At 54.0% G+C, this 18,009-nt stretch overlaps 2 protein-coding genes across 5 annotated transcripts in view; one reads left to right on the top strand and one right to left on the bottom strand.

Annotated features, from left to right (window-relative positions):
• FER1L5 (fer-1 like family member 5) overlaps nucleotides 1–15,410 on the top strand; it is a 53,170-nt gene extending 37,760 nt beyond the window's left edge. Inside the window, exons 25-53 of the mRNA XM_049651430.1 lie at nucleotides 1,099–1,262; nucleotides 1,547–1,661; nucleotides 2,826–2,928; nucleotides 3,508–3,671; nucleotides 3,750–3,923; nucleotides 4,169–4,313; nucleotides 4,445–4,522; nucleotides 5,378–5,559; nucleotides 5,768–5,929; nucleotides 6,242–6,343; nucleotides 7,370–7,516; nucleotides 7,602–7,764; nucleotides 7,913–7,938; nucleotides 8,585–8,635; nucleotides 8,769–8,870; nucleotides 9,237–9,356; nucleotides 9,903–10,064; nucleotides 10,296–10,387; nucleotides 10,760–10,930; nucleotides 11,141–11,289; nucleotides 11,492–11,631; nucleotides 12,806–12,894; nucleotides 13,136–13,225; nucleotides 13,425–13,566; nucleotides 13,766–13,865; nucleotides 13,940–14,133; nucleotides 14,308–14,417; nucleotides 14,732–14,876; nucleotides 14,988–15,410. Coding sequence (XP_049507387.1) covers nucleotides 1,099–1,262; nucleotides 1,547–1,661; nucleotides 2,826–2,928; nucleotides 3,508–3,671; nucleotides 3,750–3,923; nucleotides 4,169–4,313; nucleotides 4,445–4,522; nucleotides 5,378–5,559; nucleotides 5,768–5,929; nucleotides 6,242–6,343; nucleotides 7,370–7,516; nucleotides 7,602–7,764; nucleotides 7,913–7,938; nucleotides 8,585–8,635; nucleotides 8,769–8,870; nucleotides 9,237–9,356; nucleotides 9,903–10,064; nucleotides 10,296–10,387; nucleotides 10,760–10,930; nucleotides 11,141–11,289; nucleotides 11,492–11,631; nucleotides 12,806–12,894; nucleotides 13,136–13,225; nucleotides 13,425–13,566; nucleotides 13,766–13,865; nucleotides 13,940–14,133; nucleotides 14,308–14,417; nucleotides 14,732–14,876; nucleotides 14,988–15,215 — 3,810 coding nt within the window. The 3' untranslated portion in view covers nucleotides 15,216–15,410. The remainder of the gene's footprint in view (nucleotides 1–1,098; nucleotides 1,263–1,546; nucleotides 1,662–2,825; nucleotides 2,929–3,507; nucleotides 3,672–3,749; nucleotides 3,924–4,168; nucleotides 4,314–4,444; nucleotides 4,523–5,377; nucleotides 5,560–5,767; nucleotides 5,930–6,241; nucleotides 6,344–7,369; nucleotides 7,517–7,601; nucleotides 7,765–7,912; nucleotides 7,939–8,584; nucleotides 8,636–8,768; nucleotides 8,871–9,236; nucleotides 9,357–9,902; nucleotides 10,065–10,295; nucleotides 10,388–10,759; nucleotides 10,931–11,140; nucleotides 11,290–11,491; nucleotides 11,632–12,805; nucleotides 12,895–13,135; nucleotides 13,226–13,424; nucleotides 13,567–13,765; nucleotides 13,866–13,939; nucleotides 14,134–14,307; nucleotides 14,418–14,731; nucleotides 14,877–14,987) is intronic.
• Nucleotides 15,411–15,712: 302 nt separating this feature from the next.
• Nucleotides 15,713–18,009, bottom strand: part of LMAN2L (lectin, mannose binding 2 like) — a 30,767-nt gene continuing 28,470 nt past the window's right edge. For all 4 annotated transcript variants that reach the window (XM_049651428.1, XM_049651425.1, XM_049651424.1 and 1 more), the window contains one exon: nucleotides 15,713–17,869. In XM_049651428.1, the coding sequence (XP_049507385.1) occupies nucleotides 17,727–17,869 (143 nt within the window). In that variant the 3' untranslated portion in view covers nucleotides 15,713–17,726. The remainder of the gene's footprint in view (nucleotides 17,870–18,009) is intronic.

Raw genomic sequence — 18,009 nt, 5'->3', positions numbered from 1 at the left:
AGCGGAATCTGAGGATTATGAAATGGGCGTCATCAGGAGCGGTGGCAGAGCCTAAAGCAGTCTCAGATGCCGCCAGCTCAGGGCATGTGCATGTAATGACAACAGGGGCAGCCAAGTGGTCCCTTAGGGCCAGTCGCTCTCTCGCTGACGGAGGTTCACCAAGAGTTTCTTCCAGTTCCTTCAAGGCCTGCGAGGTGAGCGAGGCTCCACTGGCAGGGGTCTCCTCTGTCACCCACATGGCAGCCTAGGACCCCTGCAGACTCCAGCTGGGTCCTCCAGGCCAGTCTGGTGGTTCTGGGTAGGGTGGGGCCTGGAACGTTCAGAGGAGCAGGAAATGAGGCATCTTCCCAGAGAACCATAGACCCACGGGTGGGTAAGCAGCCAGCCGGTCAGAGACTGCTCTGGAATCAGAGGAGGGAAAGAAGATCCTTGCTCCCTGAGGGAGGACATGGCTCAGAAGAAGGCTCTGAGAGCAGTGGGAATGGAGTTTAAGAGTTTTCAGCTTAATTTACCAAGTTAAAAACATACTTTCGTGGTTCCTAAGTTGCATGCTGTGAACAGATATACCCTAACATACATAACCACCCCCTACGAAGGGCTGGGCAATGCCAAGATGAGTGGGGATTTAGGAGGAGATGCAGGCAGCAGGGGCTGTATGTCCAGCTAGGAGAATGTGGGGAAAAAAAGCTCAGAGGCTGCAAAGATGTGGCAAGTGGTGGAGCAGCATTGGGTTCCCCGGATCAGCAGCAACAGCACTAAGGGACCACACTGCAGGTGCCACCAGGCTCTAACACAGGCACCCACCCCACTCTACCCTTCAGTGGCCGAGCACCTGGGGTAGAATTGACCTCTGAGCCTCAGTCTCCCTGCCTGTGAAATGGGACTGTGAGAATTACAGGGGACAGTTCATGTAAAACCCTAGACATGGGCCTGGCCCAAGGGAAGAGCTAGATGAACAGAGTCCGCCTGTGCTAAACGAGTGCCGTCGAGGGAAAGTGCTACCTGTGATAAGCTCTGGAGGTGCCTGGAGCCAAGGAGGGGCTCAATGTCCCACTGTGAGCTGGCACTACCAGGCACTGACAGCTGCCCCTCCCCCAGTACGAGAACCAGGCCAAGTATAAAGATCAGTGGGGACAGCAGGGGCTGTACCACTGCCCCAACTTCTCGGACGTCATGGGGCACAAGGCCCTTCCCAAGGAGGATTTCAAGGCACCCCACGGATGGCACTGGAAGGGGCAGTGGACAGTGGAGCCTCAGAGGAGGTAAGGCTAGCACACAAGCCTAGAGCCTGTGTGCCCCTAGACGTGCAACCCTGGGGTGAGAGCTGTCAGCAGCAGCCCAGAGAGCTAGGCACATGGCCACTGTAGCCTGCTCCTGGGGGCCAGAGTGCCCACCACCCTGCCCTGGATGCCAAGCCCCGCTGCCCAGCCTTGCCCAGAGCAGGTGGGGGTGCCAGGTAGGGGAACACTGGGCCCGCAGAGGAGGACCCCAGGGGCCTGAGAGTTAAGGGAGATGTGCTGGGAACTTGGGGTCTCCCTGTCCCCAGACTCCTCCTGGACATACACATCAACAAGAGCCAAGTGCTGGAGGAAGTATATGAGAACCAGTGTCGCGACACCACGGGGGCCTGGGTGCCAGCAACCATCCGCAACACGGACATGGTGAGCAGGGGCTGAAGCTGCTTCTGGGGATGTGGGGGGACAAGCAGTGCAACCAGGTGGGCGCCTTGGAAGCTGGGTTGTCTGAGTGGAAAGAGCACTGGACCAAGGGTTACCATCTGAGCCCTGCTCCCTACTCTGCGTGGGACCCTGGGTGCACACTGATGGGGTTCTATCCCAAGATGGCAGGTAGAGGTAACTTCCATAAGACTGTAAGGAGCAGCATAGCGGGGCAGTGTTTCCTTCCTAGGCTTCTTTCAAAGGTAACGCTTACCCAGCAGGAGAGAATCTTTGTGGGGCTAGTCTAAGCCCCACAATAGACTAATAGAAAGTCCAATAGAACTTTCTGTGATGATGGAAATGTTCTGTGTCTGCACTGTCTAGCTATTGAATTGGCCATCGAGTACTTGAAATGTGGTACTTGTGAGAGTGAGGAACAGAACTTAGGACTTTGTTTCATTTTAATTAATTTGCATTTAAGTGGCCGCAGGAGGTTGGTGGCTGCTGCATCAGACAGCACAGGTCAAACCCATGTCTCATGCACACTACCCTCCCCTCCTCAGCAGCGACAGAGACAGGGCAGGCAGCAGCGACTAGCTGAGATCGGTCACACTATTTCCCTTTCCTAGTCATTAGTATGGGTATTTTCTATTTATGGTACTGATTTTCCATAAAATCAGATAGTGACTTCCATAATTGATAGTGGCTATATAAAGTTTTCTTTTAAAAATATGTTTACCATTCCGGGGTGCCAGGGTGGCTCAGTCAGTTAAGCGGCTGACTTGATTTCAGCTTAGGTCATGATCTCTCAGGTTAAGGAATCGACCCCACATCAGGCTCTGAGTTGAAAGCATGGAGCCTGCTTGGGATTCTCTGTCTCCCTCTCTCTCTGCCTCTCTTCTGCTCATGCTTGCGCTCGCTTACTCTCTCTCTCTCTCAAAATAAACATTTAAAATAATAATAATAAATAAAAATACTTTTACTATTTGAAAAGGCAAGTCAGTAAAAGCATGTTAAGTGGATATGTGGGTGGCATCAGAAGTAGCAAGCACTATCTGCTCCAAGGAGAGCACTATGGCCACGCTAGGTGAGCAAACATGTGGGCAGAGAGAGTTGGAGGCCTCTTAGCTCAGATGCCCCTGGCCCACCCTGTCTGTCCACCCTCAGAATGGAGAGCCCGTGGAGTCCCGGGAGAATATGAAGTGTCCCCAAGGCTGGCACATTAAGGAGAACTGGGATGTGGAGCTGAACCACGCAGTGGACAATGAGGGTCAGTCCTCTGGTCACAGGCTGAGGGAAGGAGGCCCTGGAGCTGCCAGGGACTGACACTTCCCACAGCCTCACAGCAATCAAGTTCTCAGGTGGGATGGGCCTGAATTTCTGGGGGTCCCCCAGACTCTGGAGAGTGGAGCCTCCACCCTTTCTATAGACATAGGCCCCAGTTTTGAAACAGGGCAGGTTGTAAGTGCCTCCTGAGCACTTTCTAGAAAGAGGAAATGCTCATGGAGCCTGGGTTCACCTGAGGTAGCTCCAGGGAAGGAGTGATGGGCTGGAAGTCTGAAGACCTGAGCTCAAGATGTGACTGTGCTACATGTGGGCTGTGTGACTGTGTGTGGGTCACAAGACATCTCTGAGCCCCAGCTTCATTTGTAAGATGGGCGGTTGGGCCCAAGCCATCCTGGTGACCACCCCATCCTTTCCACACCTCAGGGCCCCAAAAGACCTGGACATGAGGGAAAGCATTTCCTCTCCCTTTAGCCTGCCTTCTGGGGCCCATCTCTCAGGCCTGTCCACTCCTCCCAGCCCATGGGCACTTGGGCACCCACAGGCCGTGGCCCTGCCTCCGCAGGCTGGGAGTACGGAGTGGGGATCGAGCCGTTGGGCCTGCCCCAGGTCTGGAACTCGGTGGAGAAGACCTACTACACATGCCGCCGGCGGCGCTGGGTGCGTTTGCGCTGCCGGAACCACGGGAAGCTGGGCCTGGAGCAGGAGACCCTATCCTTCCTACAGCTGGTGAGGGGGCCGCCTGGGCAGGGTCCCCCCACCCTGTGCCATGGCGGGGGTGGTGACATTCTGCTCCCCTCCCTGCAGCACCACCCCAGCGCAGCCAAGGAGGAGGGGGGCTGGGAATACGGCACCTTCGGCTCCAAGTTCCACCTGACTCCTCAGCCCCAGAGCCGGTTCCGCCGCCGCTGCTGGCACCGCAGGCTGGTCCCAAACAAGGACAAGGGCATCGCACCCATTTTCCTGCTGGAGGGATCGTTGGTAAAGCCTCAGTGGGCTAGGTGACTCCTGGCAACGCTATATCCCAGAGCCAGGGCCCGGGCTGGGTGTGGCAGATAGCTGGAGATGCCCCAGGTTGGGGCATTGATGGCTTGGGGCGGGGGTGGGGGGAGTGTGCGCCCCAGATCCACACCCTCAGTCTATAAGGAGAGAAGGGTGACCTGGGCCTGCACTAGAGGAGACAAGAAAAGCACCCAAGAGCTTCAGGGAGAATGTCTTGGGCACAGGTTATGGATATGCAAGAGCAGGCTAAGAAGGAAGAGAACAGGATGCTGTCACAGGGTCTGAACAAATCATTCATGAGCTTCTGGAAGACTGCCCCACAGGACACTCACCCACTTGACCTACCCTTCATCTACTGCGTCTTCAACAGTGAGCATTTGACAATGCCCAAAGTCTGCTTGGGTGGCTCCAGAGGCCTTGCATCTGAGGTCAGGGAGTGAGGAGGGGCCAAGGTGGGGATCCTGGGGGCAGGTGATGGACGTGGCTCCTCTCTTACCCAGAGCCCCACTACTACCAGCTTTTCTGCTACATCTACCAGGCCTGGAACCGAATGTCCAACCAGATCCAGACATTCCAGGGTAGGCAACAGGCACCCCTTTCTCCCCAAGTCTCCAGGACGCCATGATGTGGCCACCCAGCAGCATAAAGAATTTGACAGGGAAGGGGGTGACAAACATGCAGACCCCTCTCCCCAGCAGGTTAGGGCCCTGGCTTGGGGGAGAGATATAAAAACAAGGAGTATAAGGTGGGGCTGTTCTTGAGATGTGTCCCCAGTACTGGGGATTCAAGAAGGGGGAGAAAGAGTGACACACCTGGGGACCACACGTCCCTGTGTCAGAAGATGGGGGGGTATGGGGAAGAGGTGAGGCGATTTCCAGCCATGTGCATGAGGAGCCTGTCCTTGGTCCCGTGAGGAGGACCCAGTGAAGCTTTCAGGAGAGATGTGTGCTCCTGCCCCATCCTTTTGGTAACGCTATTTGTAAGGAACCAAGCTGCTGGATGAGGGGCAGAGCCAGGGCAGGGAGTGTCTGCCGGGAGCTGTGTCCATTGGGCATCGGTGCCCACATTGAGAGGGCCACATGATGTCCCCTTATGCCACAGCCACTCACTGATGCTGTGGAAGGACAGCCATGTGTAGCTGGTCCCCAGAACTCCTCCAGAGGAGCCACGGGACCTTCCATCTCTGTGCCACTCAGACCTCAACCAGGTGGTGTCAAATAGATGTGTGTGGAACCAAATGGTCCTTGGCCTCTGGTTACATAGCCATTTGCTCTGTACTTGCACTGAGGTGGCCTTCTGGGCTGCTGGCAGTGGCTGTGATTGCCCAGCCTAGGCCTCCCCGGTGTCTGGTCCAGTGGTAGCAGCTGCCAGAGACGAGCACCTGGCTTGACAAGCTCAATGGCAGGACCCCCTCCTCTCCTTCTATCCCCCAGGGCCCTTCATTCGGTTGGTCTTCTTGAACCATAGCCAGTGCACCCAAACCCTGAGGGGCTCTGCAGCCCCCACGTGGGCCCAGACGCTCATTTTCCAGCACCTCCTTCTGTATGAGAACCCCCAGGACACCGAAACAAGTCCACCACTCGTGGTGTTGGAACTGTGGCAGCAGGACTCTCAGGTAAGGTGGGCTGGAGTGGGCAGAGTTGCTGAGTTTTTCTTTTAGAGGAGAATATACAGAAAGGCCTCCCATGGGGCATGATTCACAGAGAGCAGTATGTCAACATAAATGTTGGCCCTGATCCTAGAGTTGTCAGAATCCCAGGGGAGGAGAGCCAGAACCCTGCCAGCTTGGCCTCAGTGTTTGGTGAACTTCCCTTTCCCTGCAGGGAAAGGAGAGCTTGTGGGGCCGGAGCATGTGGTCTCCAGTGGTCTGGCTGGATGCCCAAAAACGGATCCTGCCCCCGCTGAGGTGGCACCCCCTTGTAAAATTGCTAGGGGAGGAAGAGGGTGAGATCTTGGCATCCTGTGAGCTGATCCTCGAGACTGAGGTACTGAGAAGGAGGGCCTGGCTGGGGGTGGGGGGCGCCTTGCTCACTCCCACCCCACCCCACCTCCCTGCCCCCAGTTACCACAACCTGTGGTCCCCAACTCCACCCCCCAGGAAAGGCCTGGGGCCTGAGGAATTAGAACACCGGGCTTGGTGATGCCAGCCGGTGACGTCTCCCTAACTCCCTGCCTGCTACTGCCCATGGGGCTCTGGAGCCTCCTCACTTGAGCCCTGCTAGGGACTTGATTTGGGGGTGGGAAGGACAAGCCCACTAGGGCCTCATGCTCCCTGCTCTCTCACCTCACCCCTTCAGAGTCTCAAAGAGAGGCCGCCCATCTTAAGTGTTCCCTGGAAGAATGGGGTCTACACACTCCCCAAGAGCATCCAGCCCACACTAAAGAAAATGGCTATCGAGGTGATAATGGTGTGGGGCAGTGGGGAGGGCAAGCACCCCCCACAGCAGTTGAGTTCCGTGGAGGTCTCTCTGCTCAATCTCCTTGGGCCCTCCTGACTACCTGATCCAAAGCGTGGACCCCAAAAAGACACTCTCTGAGAGATGGAGGGAGACAGGGGAGGAATGAAGGGCAGAACCTCTGATAGAATAGGTTAAATTATTTTAATGACATCCTCTGTGGCAGGTCATAGACAAAGGGCTTTGGCATTCCTTACCACATCCAAGCCCCTCGATGGCCCTCTACAGTAGGGACCACTTTTCAGACAAAACTGAGGCTCTGTGAGAGCGGAGAGCCCATGCACAGTGACACAGGGTTAAGTGGCAGAGCCAGAATCTGGGCCTGGCCCTGCCTGATTCCAAATGACAGTAGCCTGGAGGTCCCCACGTCGGAACCTTTGTGCCCAGCCACAAATCTGGTCAGGTCCTCCTGACCCTGGAGACCCCCCCACAAGATCAGGCAACCCCACTCTGGTCCCCTGAAGAGGCCTTCATGAGTAACAGCATGGATGTTTTCTGGGGTGCCCAGTGTCTGTCACTTGAGAACACTGAATGACCATGGAGTTCTATGGGATCTGAGTCACCAGTGAGCTACATAGCAAAAGGGACACCTGAGAAATCTGGACCCCCCCTGCTACTCTGGGCCTTCAAGGCAGCCAGCCTTAGGGACTCACTCCTGAGCAGTGACTGGAGGCCAGACAAAGCAGCAGGGGAGGAAGGACAATACCTAAGGGGCCCTGGAGGTCAGTGAAGGATATCACAGTAGCCAGAGGGCACTCCCTCACGGAGGCCTTGAGGACAAGCACTGATCCCCCACAGGAAGGAAGACCTGGGTAACCTTTAGACTCTGACTTTGTCCAGCTCATTCCCGGACCCTGGATACTCCCTGATGCATCATCACTCCCAGGACAGCCCCCTCTCTCTGGCCAGGACCCCAGTACAGAGGCCCTGTCTGTCCTTTGCCCTGCCCCTCCTTCTCTGTTCTGGCAGATCCTGATCTGGGGCCTTCGGAACATGAAGCAGGTGCGCTCCCCCCAGCTCCTGGTAGAATGCTGGGAAGAGTCCCTGCAGACACAGCCCATCAAGGACTTCCAGACCAACCCCAACTTCGCCCAGTCAGTCCTCTTCCTCACAGTGGTAAGGCAACCTCGGGCAAAGCCGGGGCTGGGGCAGCCCTCTCCCCTGGGAGGCCTCATGCCCGGGCCTCTCCTTGGGGCTGCAGTTCATGCCTATGGAGGAGGTCTACGCGCCACCCCTCACATTGAAGGTGGTGGACAGTCAGGACTTCGGCCAGCAGACTGTGGTGGGTCAGGCCAACATCAACTCCCTACAGCCCTACTTCTGCGACCCCTGGGCTGAGGACTACGTGCCTCCACAGCTTCCAAGTATGGCCCTTTCTCCCTGCCCTTCCCCAGCCTCACCCCTAAGCTGGCACTGGGAGTGGGGGCAGCCCTGGCGGCCCTGCGGGGCTGGTGTCCCTCCTCCTCACCCTTCTTGCTGCTCCTGAGATTCATGATTGCTCTTTCTCCTCAGTGCTGTCTATGAACAAGTACCAGAAGGTGAGTAAAGGGCTCAAGGTCCCACCTTCTTCTACACCATTTATAGGGAGCAGCCCTTGTCCCCGAGGAGGGGCGGAGATTAAACAGAGTTCTGAGACATGTGCTCTCAGTGTACACGAGAACTCTAAAGCTGTGATTCCCAATGTGGACAGCATGTTAGAACAGTCCAAGAGTTTAAAGAAATGCTGTAGCCAGGCCACAGGATAGCTAGCGGGAAGGACCCAAGTATCAGCATTTTTTTCAAGCCCCACCCCTCTCCAGTGATTTCAATGTTTTCAAGGTTCAGAACTATCCCTTGAGAGCTGCACTTATCAAACCTGAATGCACAGGCATCTTGGGGACATCTGGAGCAAAAGCAGGTTCTGACTTAGTAGGCCTGGGGTGAAGCTTCAGGTTCTGCATTTCTGGGCCCTCCCAGAGTTCCATCTGAAGCTGTGGGCATTGAGGATAAGAACTAAGTTTACCCTCCTTCTGGTCCCCAAACCCATGTCTGACGATCTTGGAATTGAAAGGACTCCATGAGGAGCAAGGGAGCCAGGGAAGGGAGCCCTGCCCTCCACTCCCTTTCTCCTCAGAAGTCAGGGATGGTGAGCGGGCCAGGCAGGGGACACCATACCTCATCCACTCTCCTACTCTCACTTTTCAGGTCCTAGATTACCTCTATGAAAAGTTCTGGTTCGAGTCCAGCAAAGCTGAGGTGACGTAGGCTCAGACTCAGGGAACAAAGGAACGACTCTGGGCAGCTCAGGGAGGCAGGGGGCAGCATGACCCTGGGCAGAGGAAGGCCACTGTGCCTTCTCCCTGAAGGCCAGAATGACCTTCCCTGCCAGGACGAATACGAGCATGAAGTGGACTGGTGGAACAAGCTGTTCTGGGCCACAGGAGATGTCAAGTCCTTGCAGTACAAGCACAAAGACTACCACACCCTGAAGGTTTGGAGGCCTCTAGGCGGGGGAGACTGCTGAGACTCGGAATAAAATCTGCTGGCAGAGACCAGCAAACCTCACCCTGATTCCTCTAGGAACCACCAGCGGGGATGGGGGCAGGCAGGAGAGGGGGTAGTTTCCTTCTTGTCTCCCTAAGACTCCAGGCCACACCTCCACCAGTCATGCCTTTTTGGGAACCAGGACTGCCCCATCTGCAGCAGGAGGTGCTGACTCTGGGGCCACCGACCAGGCAGATGCTTTGAAGCCAGACCTAGGAACTGGTGGCCCCTCAGCCCCCTGATGGCAGGAATGGTCCCCCTCTGGCTGAGCCCGCTCTCCCCACCAGCCTGGGTCCCATGCACCCTCCTACAGGTGTATGACTGCGAGCTGGAGGCTGTGCCCGCCTTTGAAGGCCTGCAGGACTTCTGCCAGACCTTTAAACTCTACCAGGAAGAGCCCAAGTTGGACAGCCCTGTGGTAGGGGAGTTCAAGGTGCATGTCCACCCCAGCTGAGCTGCCCCTGTCTCCTGTGCCCCTTCTGTCACCAGAAGACTCTAATAAAACCCCTGGCTCTCTATGCTCTGTGAGAGGATAGGGCAGGGAGGGCTTGAAAAACAGTTGAGGGAGCAGGGGAGCAGAAGGTGACCTATGCTGGGATTTAGAGTGAACTCCCTTTACATCGGATGGGCAGGGGCCTCCTCACACCAGCTCTGGCCTACGTGGAGCTCCCAAAACCTATAAGCCTTAGAGAACAAGTTCCAACCCGAAGGGATGGACGGGCATGGAATGGGGGTCTGCATCAGCAGAAACTGGAAACTCACCTAATGACTAGAGTTCTTTGCCCGACACTCTTCCTAAACACAGTTGTCCCCGTGGAGTCCCTGCCGCACCCACCCTCTCCTGTCCTTGCGGCCTTCCATCCCTGCCATCCTCAACACAGCCTGCTCTCGCTTGAGCTTAGACCAGGGGCACCTCATGGAGGGCTTAACAGAGCCGGGCCCGCACTGCCAACACCTTCCCTCCCCAACACACACACAGGGCCTTTTCCGCGTCTACCCCTTTCCTGAGGATCCAGAAGCCCCCAAGCCCCCCCGTCAGTTCACAGTTTGGCGTGAGAAAGAGGACTTCCCTCAGGAGTGCTTGGTGCGAGTGTACATAGTCCGAGCAATCAACCTGCAGCCCCAAGATGCCAACGGCCTGGTAATGAGCAGCCCCAAACCCATGGTGTTCATGGTCCCCAGACCCACCCAGCCCAGATGCCTCCCACAGGGTCCTGGAGCTCCCTCAGGCTGCGGATACCCAGACCGCCACCTCACCACAGGCTCCATCTGGTACAAGGGGCTCACTTCTGCCCCACCCCCACCCTCCCTGGCCAACCTGGGCTGACTTTCCATTTCCTGTCACATTTCCCTCCCTATGACTGAACCCCAGTGTGACCCTTATGTGATCCTGAAACTGGGACAGACAAAGATTGGCAACCGGCACAAGTACCAGCCCAACACTGTGGATCCCATCTTTGGCATGTGAGCTGCCCCAACTCACCCAATCCCACACTTCTCCAGGAGTAAGCTCCAGAAGGCGAACAACTCTTGCATTTCTTTCTAACCTCTGAGTTCCTAGCACGGGGTCTCACAGTGCTCAACAGATGGAAGGGTGGTCAGTTCTACCCTCCTTCTCAAACACTTTGCCTGGGAAAGGAGTTCAGGGTCCCACAACCCAGGCCTACCAAAAGTTGTTTCTAGCCATAGCTAGGGGATAGTTATTGGCAGGTGACAGCCACCCCAGGCTCTGCTCTCCATATTCACCATGACCAAACAAGGGGCTGAGATGCTAGACAAGGAGGCCTGTAGATAACATGGTGCACAGTCTGCAGTGTCCAACACCCTCACCCCTAGGATGTTTGAACTCAGCTGTACCATCCCCCTGGAGAAAGACCTGGAGATCCAGCTATATGACTTTGACCTGTTTTCACCTGATGATAAGATTGGAACCACAGTCATTGACCTTGAAAACCGACTCTTGTCTGGCTTTGGAGCCCGTTGTGGGCTCTCCAAATCCTACTGCCAGTAAGTACACCTGAGGCTGGGCAAGAGAATAGGGGAGGGGTGGAGGAGGGAGCCCCCAGTTCCCTTTGCAGAGGTTGCATCCCAGGCTGGGGAACCAGGGCCTGAACCTGGCTCCATCCATGCCCCCACCACTGCTCATCCTGCAGTTCAAAGCAGAATGTTCTCCAGGACCCAAACCTCCCCACTTGTTCCTCTCCCTTAACCTCACAGGTCAGGGCCCTTTAGGTGGCGGGATCAAATGCACCCAAGCTTCCTCTTGGAACGCCATGCCAAACAGAAAGGGCTGCCTCCGCCTCTGTTCAATCCTGAGGAGGACTCTGTTTTTTACAATGGGAAACAATTCAGACTGCAAAGCTTTGGTGAGAAGTACAGCAAGCTGCTGGAAGGCACAGAGACAGGCCTCTGAAACAAGAGGGCACCTGCCCCATTTTGCCCTTTCCTCTTGTGGAGGGCAACCACGGCCACTGTCCAGGCTGGGGTAGGGAAGGGGGCGCACCTGCCTGGGAGACAGGAAAGCTAACAACCTCGTGATCCCCTCCCCTTCCACCTCCTTCCATCTAGAGCCCAAGCCCCCTACTGTTCATTATTTGGGACCTAAGAAAGAACGCCTTGCACTGTACCTCCTGCACACCCAGGGGCTGGTCCCTGAGCATGTGGAGACCCGCACACTATACAGCGACAGCCAGCCAGGCATCGACCAGGTATGAGACTCGAGGGGCTGGATCAGGAGACCAGGGAGCCCATCCACCCAGGACATAGACATGACGAGAGGGGAAGGGGAGGCCAAGAATTCACAGATGCATGCGCACAAAAGACAAGCATGTTCTGTTAGAAGTGAGAAGTTCCAATGATGTCACTCAGAATGGAGAAATTCGGAGCAGGAAAAGTCGTCTACAAGAAACCTAGGCCGTACATCAGTTGGTAGAAGCGGTAAGGCGCAACCTTACCAGCCAGCGCCTACGCTGCTTTAGTCTCTCCTGAGGGAGGGTGGGGAGGTAGCACCTGGGGTCAGATGTGCAGACATTACAACCCTGGTTTACCTGTTAATTGCAGGCTGTGTTTTCTCCATGGCAAGGAACCCCAAACAGAAGGAATAAAAATCCCCATGGGCACCCTAATTATCATCCACCCTCTACCCTCCAGCCACCAGAACAGCTCATCTCATTCTCCACATTTCTCAAGCTGATACCACATTCCAGACACAAAGTTCTCTGCTGAGCACTTTTTATAAACCATTCTCATTAAACCTGTTTTCTTAAATGGGGTCAACTTCAAAAGAATAAAATGAGGTCAGTTTGAAAGAATATATTTGTCTATACCTTCCAGTGTTAGTAGTTCTACTCTTTTAGTTTTTTCTCTTCCTTTTTCTCACCATTTTCATCCCTCCCTTCTTAAGACAGACCTCTATGCTTGGTGGACAGCTTCATACCCTTACAATATGCTTACACAACATAAAGCAACCTGGACACTTGGACTGACCATCTAGTTTGCTCTTTCTTGGGGCCACTAAGCTGGTTAATAAATGAAGCCCCAACCCCACTGTGGTGCTCTGTGCAGAGAGGCTGAGGAGCACGGCCTGCTCAACAGCATTAACCCCCAGTCACAAGTGATAACCCGCTGTGGCCATCAGCCTTGAAGCCATCATACACTACCAGCCTTACTCTGTACCATTCTTCCAGCCAAAATGAGAAAAGGGAATCCGGCGGGGAGTTGCCAGACTTCCTGTCTGAAGTCCATTCCATCTCCTTACCCCACCCTCCTATGGTGGGGACACAGCCTCCACAGACCCCAGAACCTGGGACAGGGCTCCCAGGCCACAGCATGCTCAGAACAGAGGCTGGCAACCCCCAGCCAGCTAATCCATCTCCACTCTAGGGAAAGGTGCAAATGTGGGTGGACATCTTTCCCAAGAAGCTTGGGCCTCCTGGCCCCCCAGTCAACATCAAGCCCAGAAAGCCTAAGAGGTAAGTGACCTACCTCATCCCCGTCACTGTACTTCCCAGGGCACGGAACATGGGTGTGCTCACACACTAAGGAACAGCAAATTCCTTCCTTCTCTTGGGAGTCCTGGGAGCTTCCTTCCCCTGCATCCTCCCAAATGTGGCGTGCCTGGTGTGGGCATGGAGGGCAGCCTCCCAGGCCTGTCTTCCTGCACCAAGTTGGGGAGCTATTCCTCAGCAAAGCCTCAGACTACAGTGGCTGCAGGTATGAGCTGCGCTGCATCATTTGGAAAACTGCCCAAATGGACCTGGGGAAAAGTCTATCTGGCGAGATAAGCGACATCTATGTCAAAGGGTGAGAAAGATGGCAGGGCTCCAGCAGTGTTCCCTCAGAGTTCCCCAGTTGTATCATCCCTATGCCTCCCACCCCCAATTCTGGGGCCACATCTCTCCACTCCCACCTGTGCCTGGTGTCTGTTGAGCAGTGCTTCCCACAACGGGAAGGGGAGGGGGACAATACATGTGAGCCCCAGGTGAAATGACTTTTGCCCCAGGTGGCTATTCGGGCTAGAGAAGGACATGCAGAAGACAGATATCCACTACTACTCCCTCACTGGGAAGAGCGACTTCAACTGGCGGTTCATCTTCACCATGGACTACCTGGCAGCTGAGCATATGTGTGTCCAGAGCCAGAAGGTAACAGAACTGGGAGTGGGGGTGGGGGCTGTGCTCCCTCTCCCGCTTCCTCAGAGAACTGTAAGCTGAACACTTGGAATGTGGCCTCAGGCAGAGACTTCTCTGAGAGTCTATCACTGATGGGTAATGGGCTACTAAGGGGGCCAAGGGCAATCTCAAGGGAGACAGGCCAGGAATACGCTCTTCTGTCACCCTCCAGGACTACATATGGAGCCTGGACCCCACAGTGATGAAGTTCCCAGCCCGGCTCATCATCCAGATCTGGGACAACGACATCTTCTCCACTGATGACTTCCTAGGTGAGATCTGGAATAGGGTCCATGACCACAGGACAGGGAGCTCCTTCTTGCTGACAGCATTTCTTTGGGCTCAGGGGTCCTGGAGCTGGATTTATCTGACATGCCTCTACCAGCCCGGCACGCCAATATGTGCTCCATCAGGATGATGGATACAGATTCCAAGTGGCCTTACTTCCTCCAGTATAAGCACGTCTCCCTCTTCAAGAAGAAGACTGTAACAGGCTGGTGGCCTTGCCAGGTCCTCGATGGTGGCAAATGGCGCTTGTCGGTAGGCTCTGGGGAAGGTGTCTATTGCATAGGACTACTATGCCATGTAACTTGGCTCTAACAGACTTCTGGGGACCTTTGCTAAATCCCTTTTCCTTTCTATGGGAAGGGGTCTTAAACTATTCTCGCACCTGTTGTAATGAACTCAGCCTCCCACCACCTATGGTGTTTCCAGGGTAAAGTGAAGATGACGCTGGAGATTCTGTCAGAGAAGGAAGCCCTAATCAAGCCAGCAGGGCGAGGCCACTCAGAACCCAACCAGTACCCTACACTTCATCCTCCCCTGTAAGGGTCCTGTGGGACAAAGGCACAAAATCTTTCTTCCTCATTCACAAAGCTGAGCTGCTAGGCCCGGCAATTTGAATAGGGTGGTGAACATTGGGCCTATAAGTGGAGAGAGGTTAATTACTTCCTAGCATCCTGGCTCAGGGCTCAGCTACAATCAGGAGAGAACAGCCTTGGTGAAGGGGAAGTGGGGGGCTGGGGACACACAAGTAAGCAGAAGTTGTTTTAAAAAAGAAAGCTCTTGGGTCCAGATTACTTGACCTGAAGGTTCTCTCTGCCCTCCATCCTCTGACATCTCCTCCGCTTATGGACAGACGACCCAACACCTCGTTCTTGTTTCGGATACCTGTTACAACCTTGTGTCACGTTTTCTGGAAACGCTACCACTTTAAAATCATAGCCGCTGCAATTATATTTATTATAGCACTTCTGCTGTTCAACTTTATCTATTCAGCCCCGGTGAGTGGCAATCCTGGGGACAGGGACAAAGGCACTAGTTGCTCTTGGGATGACTCTGAAGAGACAGCCTCAGGTCGCTACCTCAGGCTAACAGTTGCCTTTTCTCTCTAGCATTACTTGGCCATGAACTGGATCAAACCTGGACTTCGGCTGAGTGCTCCCCTTAAAATATATAGCAATGTCATCAATCCACCAAACACCCGCATTGCCAACCCTTCTGTCCTCACGGGCCAGCATCTGAACCTAAATCCTGCAACAGACCATGAGCTGAAATTCCTCCAGGGACCTATGAATCACCTGCAAGACATTTTTCCAGAACTTCCAGCCCTGCAAGACTAATTGGCCCAGGTCTGCTTGGTTTTTCTCCTGCCCATCACCAGCCTTACCCTTGGGCTTCCTACCAATCCCTCATTTCTATCTTCTAGGACATATGCAAGGGGCTAAGGATATTCTAGCCATTCTGTTCAGAAACCACTTCCAACAAGGACAGAGTTGTCATTTTCCCACTGAAGTAAACAAGTTTTGTCACAGAGAGTCACCTTGTAATTTTGGGGGTTGAAGACAACACGAAAAGCAAGACTCACAAGGACAGGGAACAGTGTCCTTTTTATACACCACCTCTAGTCTTCAGGGTCTCCTCCTCTCCAAGAGGCTCTGAAGTCAGAGGACAACCAAGAGAAAGGGGGACTGTGAGGAGAGAAATGGCTCACGTGGGGTAAGCAGCTTGCCAAAATCATTGTTCCCACCCCTACGGTACATGCACAAAAGAGCCATGCCACAGACCAGGCATCTCCCTCCTCTAGGGCACACCTAGGATTATGGGGCCCAGAACAGTATTTGGTCCCATTCACAATGGGAAATATTTATTTCTAAGAACAAAAAGCAAGAGCTAGGGCATGACCTGCCATGCTAGGTTAGACAGTTTCCTTGCATCACACATATCTCAAAGGCTGGCCCCATGCTGGGTGGGGACTGCATTTCATGTCTTCCCCATCCTGTTTAAAAACCCTCAAGGAGCCCATGAGCGGGGAAACATAAAAAACTCATCTCACACACATACCTCCCCCATGATGAGACCCCTTCCTCCCGCACCACTGCCTGGGCTATCTCAAGAGCTCACCTAGGTCCTCCCACCACAGGGGTCTAGCCAATCTCCCCCTGAGCTCAAAAAAGACAAAAGAGCTGTTTGCTTTGTCAGTTCTAACTGGTCCTAAGGCCAAGCTCCAGGTCACAGTTTGTGCTCTGGCACCCAATCCTGGAGCTGCTCTGCTCTTGTGGGGAAGGTCTTAGGAGGACCCCATTTTACTCCCACCTATAGGAGAGCACTGTGGCCTGTGATGCTCACTTACGCACATGGGAGGGACAGAGAAAAGCCCAACACGACAGAAACTTATATGCAGCCAAGGTGCCCTCCTTCCCTTCTGGACTGAGCTGAGGGCTTTCCCAACCCAAAAGAAGGCAGGGCAAGGGTTGACAGGCTTGGGGCTCAAAAGAAGGCCTAGACCTTCCCCCAAACCTACCCCTCAAAGGAAGGACACTGTTTGATTTCCATCAGCCATTTTAAGAATTTCCCTTAGGCTACAGAAGTACATGGTTAGGAGGGCTCAGAGCTCCAGGCCCTCCAGGGAGACTGGCCTATTGGCCAATTTAACCACAGGGCATACAGGTGAGCAGCACTTGACCCCTTGTCAGATAAGGCAGTGGAACAAGGATTGACCCACAGTGGATGACACTCAGCCTCTGTCACTTAATGACAATGAACTCTTCCAGGAACAGATGACCAGGGTCTATTGCTCCCAGATTTGCAACAGGAGTTCAGCAACAGTTTCTTATCCATTAAGAAGAAGAAGCCAAGTTTCCTCTTTGGGGAGTATCCAAGCCGAGGCTATAAAAAGAAAGCTTCCTTACATTTTGAACACTCAAAGTGGGATTCTAAAAATCATGATAAACACAAAACATGCAGGCTCCAGAGTCCAGAAACATCTCCACACAGCAAATGTTGCTTTTGGTGTCAAAACATGGAACTGGGCAGTTTCACAGTTACTCCTATTACATCCATGAAGTCTTCCAAGTTTCTCTTGACTTGCACACCAAGTGTGTCAAACCTGACTGAGGGCCTAAAGAAACCAACTGGGAAAGTCACAAACCAAGAGAGCCAAGTTTCACGCTAAAGAACAATCACTAGAGCAGTGAGCCAAAGCAAAAAGCCCTTTCCCCATGGCCACCTAATGAGGGTCAGCAAAACCTCAGTTTGTTCTGCAGCCCCAGGCTCCAAAAGACAGGCATCCAGATGTCTCTTCCAGCTCAGGCTGCATTTGGAGAGAGTGATGAACGGAGGGAGAAGGCAACGCAGGGGAGAAGTTTCCATCCAGATTTCTAACGAAAGTTCCTCAAGTGGACAGAGGCTTAGATGAAAAGCAATGAATGGAAGCCTGAAGGTCTGGGAAGTTATCAGTGTTGTATTCTTTGCAGATTTAAAAATGAAGTACAAGGATCCTCTGAGTCCAACAACAAGGCAGCCTGAGCTATGAAATTCTTTTCTGTGATTTGAGTACCATAACCGCATAAATTCTCTCTATCCTCTTAGCTCCCAAGTGGAAGGACTGCAGGGAAAGGCACGTCACAGCAGCACTGCCCTGGGGTAGGTGGGCTTCCTGAACCAGAGTCAGATGTCCCCATGGATTACCATGGTAATGCAGTGTCCCTGCATTCAAAGTTCCAGTGACAGAACAGAGTCCCTGACCAGCTGTTGGAGACTAGAGAAGGCCTGCCAGGCTATATGCTCAGGCCAGTGCCTGCTCCTCCCACACCTCATAGTGACAGCCACAGGGGCGGCAGTAGCAGGACGGCTCAGTAGAAACGCTTTCGGCTCTGTTCCTGCCATTTGTTGTAGAGTATGATACCAATGACAATGGCAAATACGGAAAACACCAGCGAGAAGAAGACGATGAGGAAGAGGGCCAGGCCACTCAGGGGCGGCAATGGGGCGGTCACTGAGGAAGCAAGAGAGAAGCAAGTCAGAATCAGGGAGCCCACCCAGCTGGGAAGATATAGAGTCTCCAGCTTGACACCCATTTCTGGGAGCCAGAAATGATAGACTCTCCCTTTCAGGATGCCTCAATTTAAAAACTGA

This window comes from Panthera uncia, assembly GCF_023721935.1.
Source record: "Panthera uncia isolate 11264 chromosome A3 unlocalized genomic scaffold, Puncia_PCG_1.0 HiC_scaffold_11, whole genome shotgun sequence".
Classification (NCBI taxonomy): Eukaryota; Metazoa; Chordata; class Mammalia; order Carnivora; family Felidae; genus Panthera; species Panthera uncia.
Note: the sequence above shows the minus strand (reverse complement) of the source record. Positions and strands in the feature narration are given on the sequence as shown.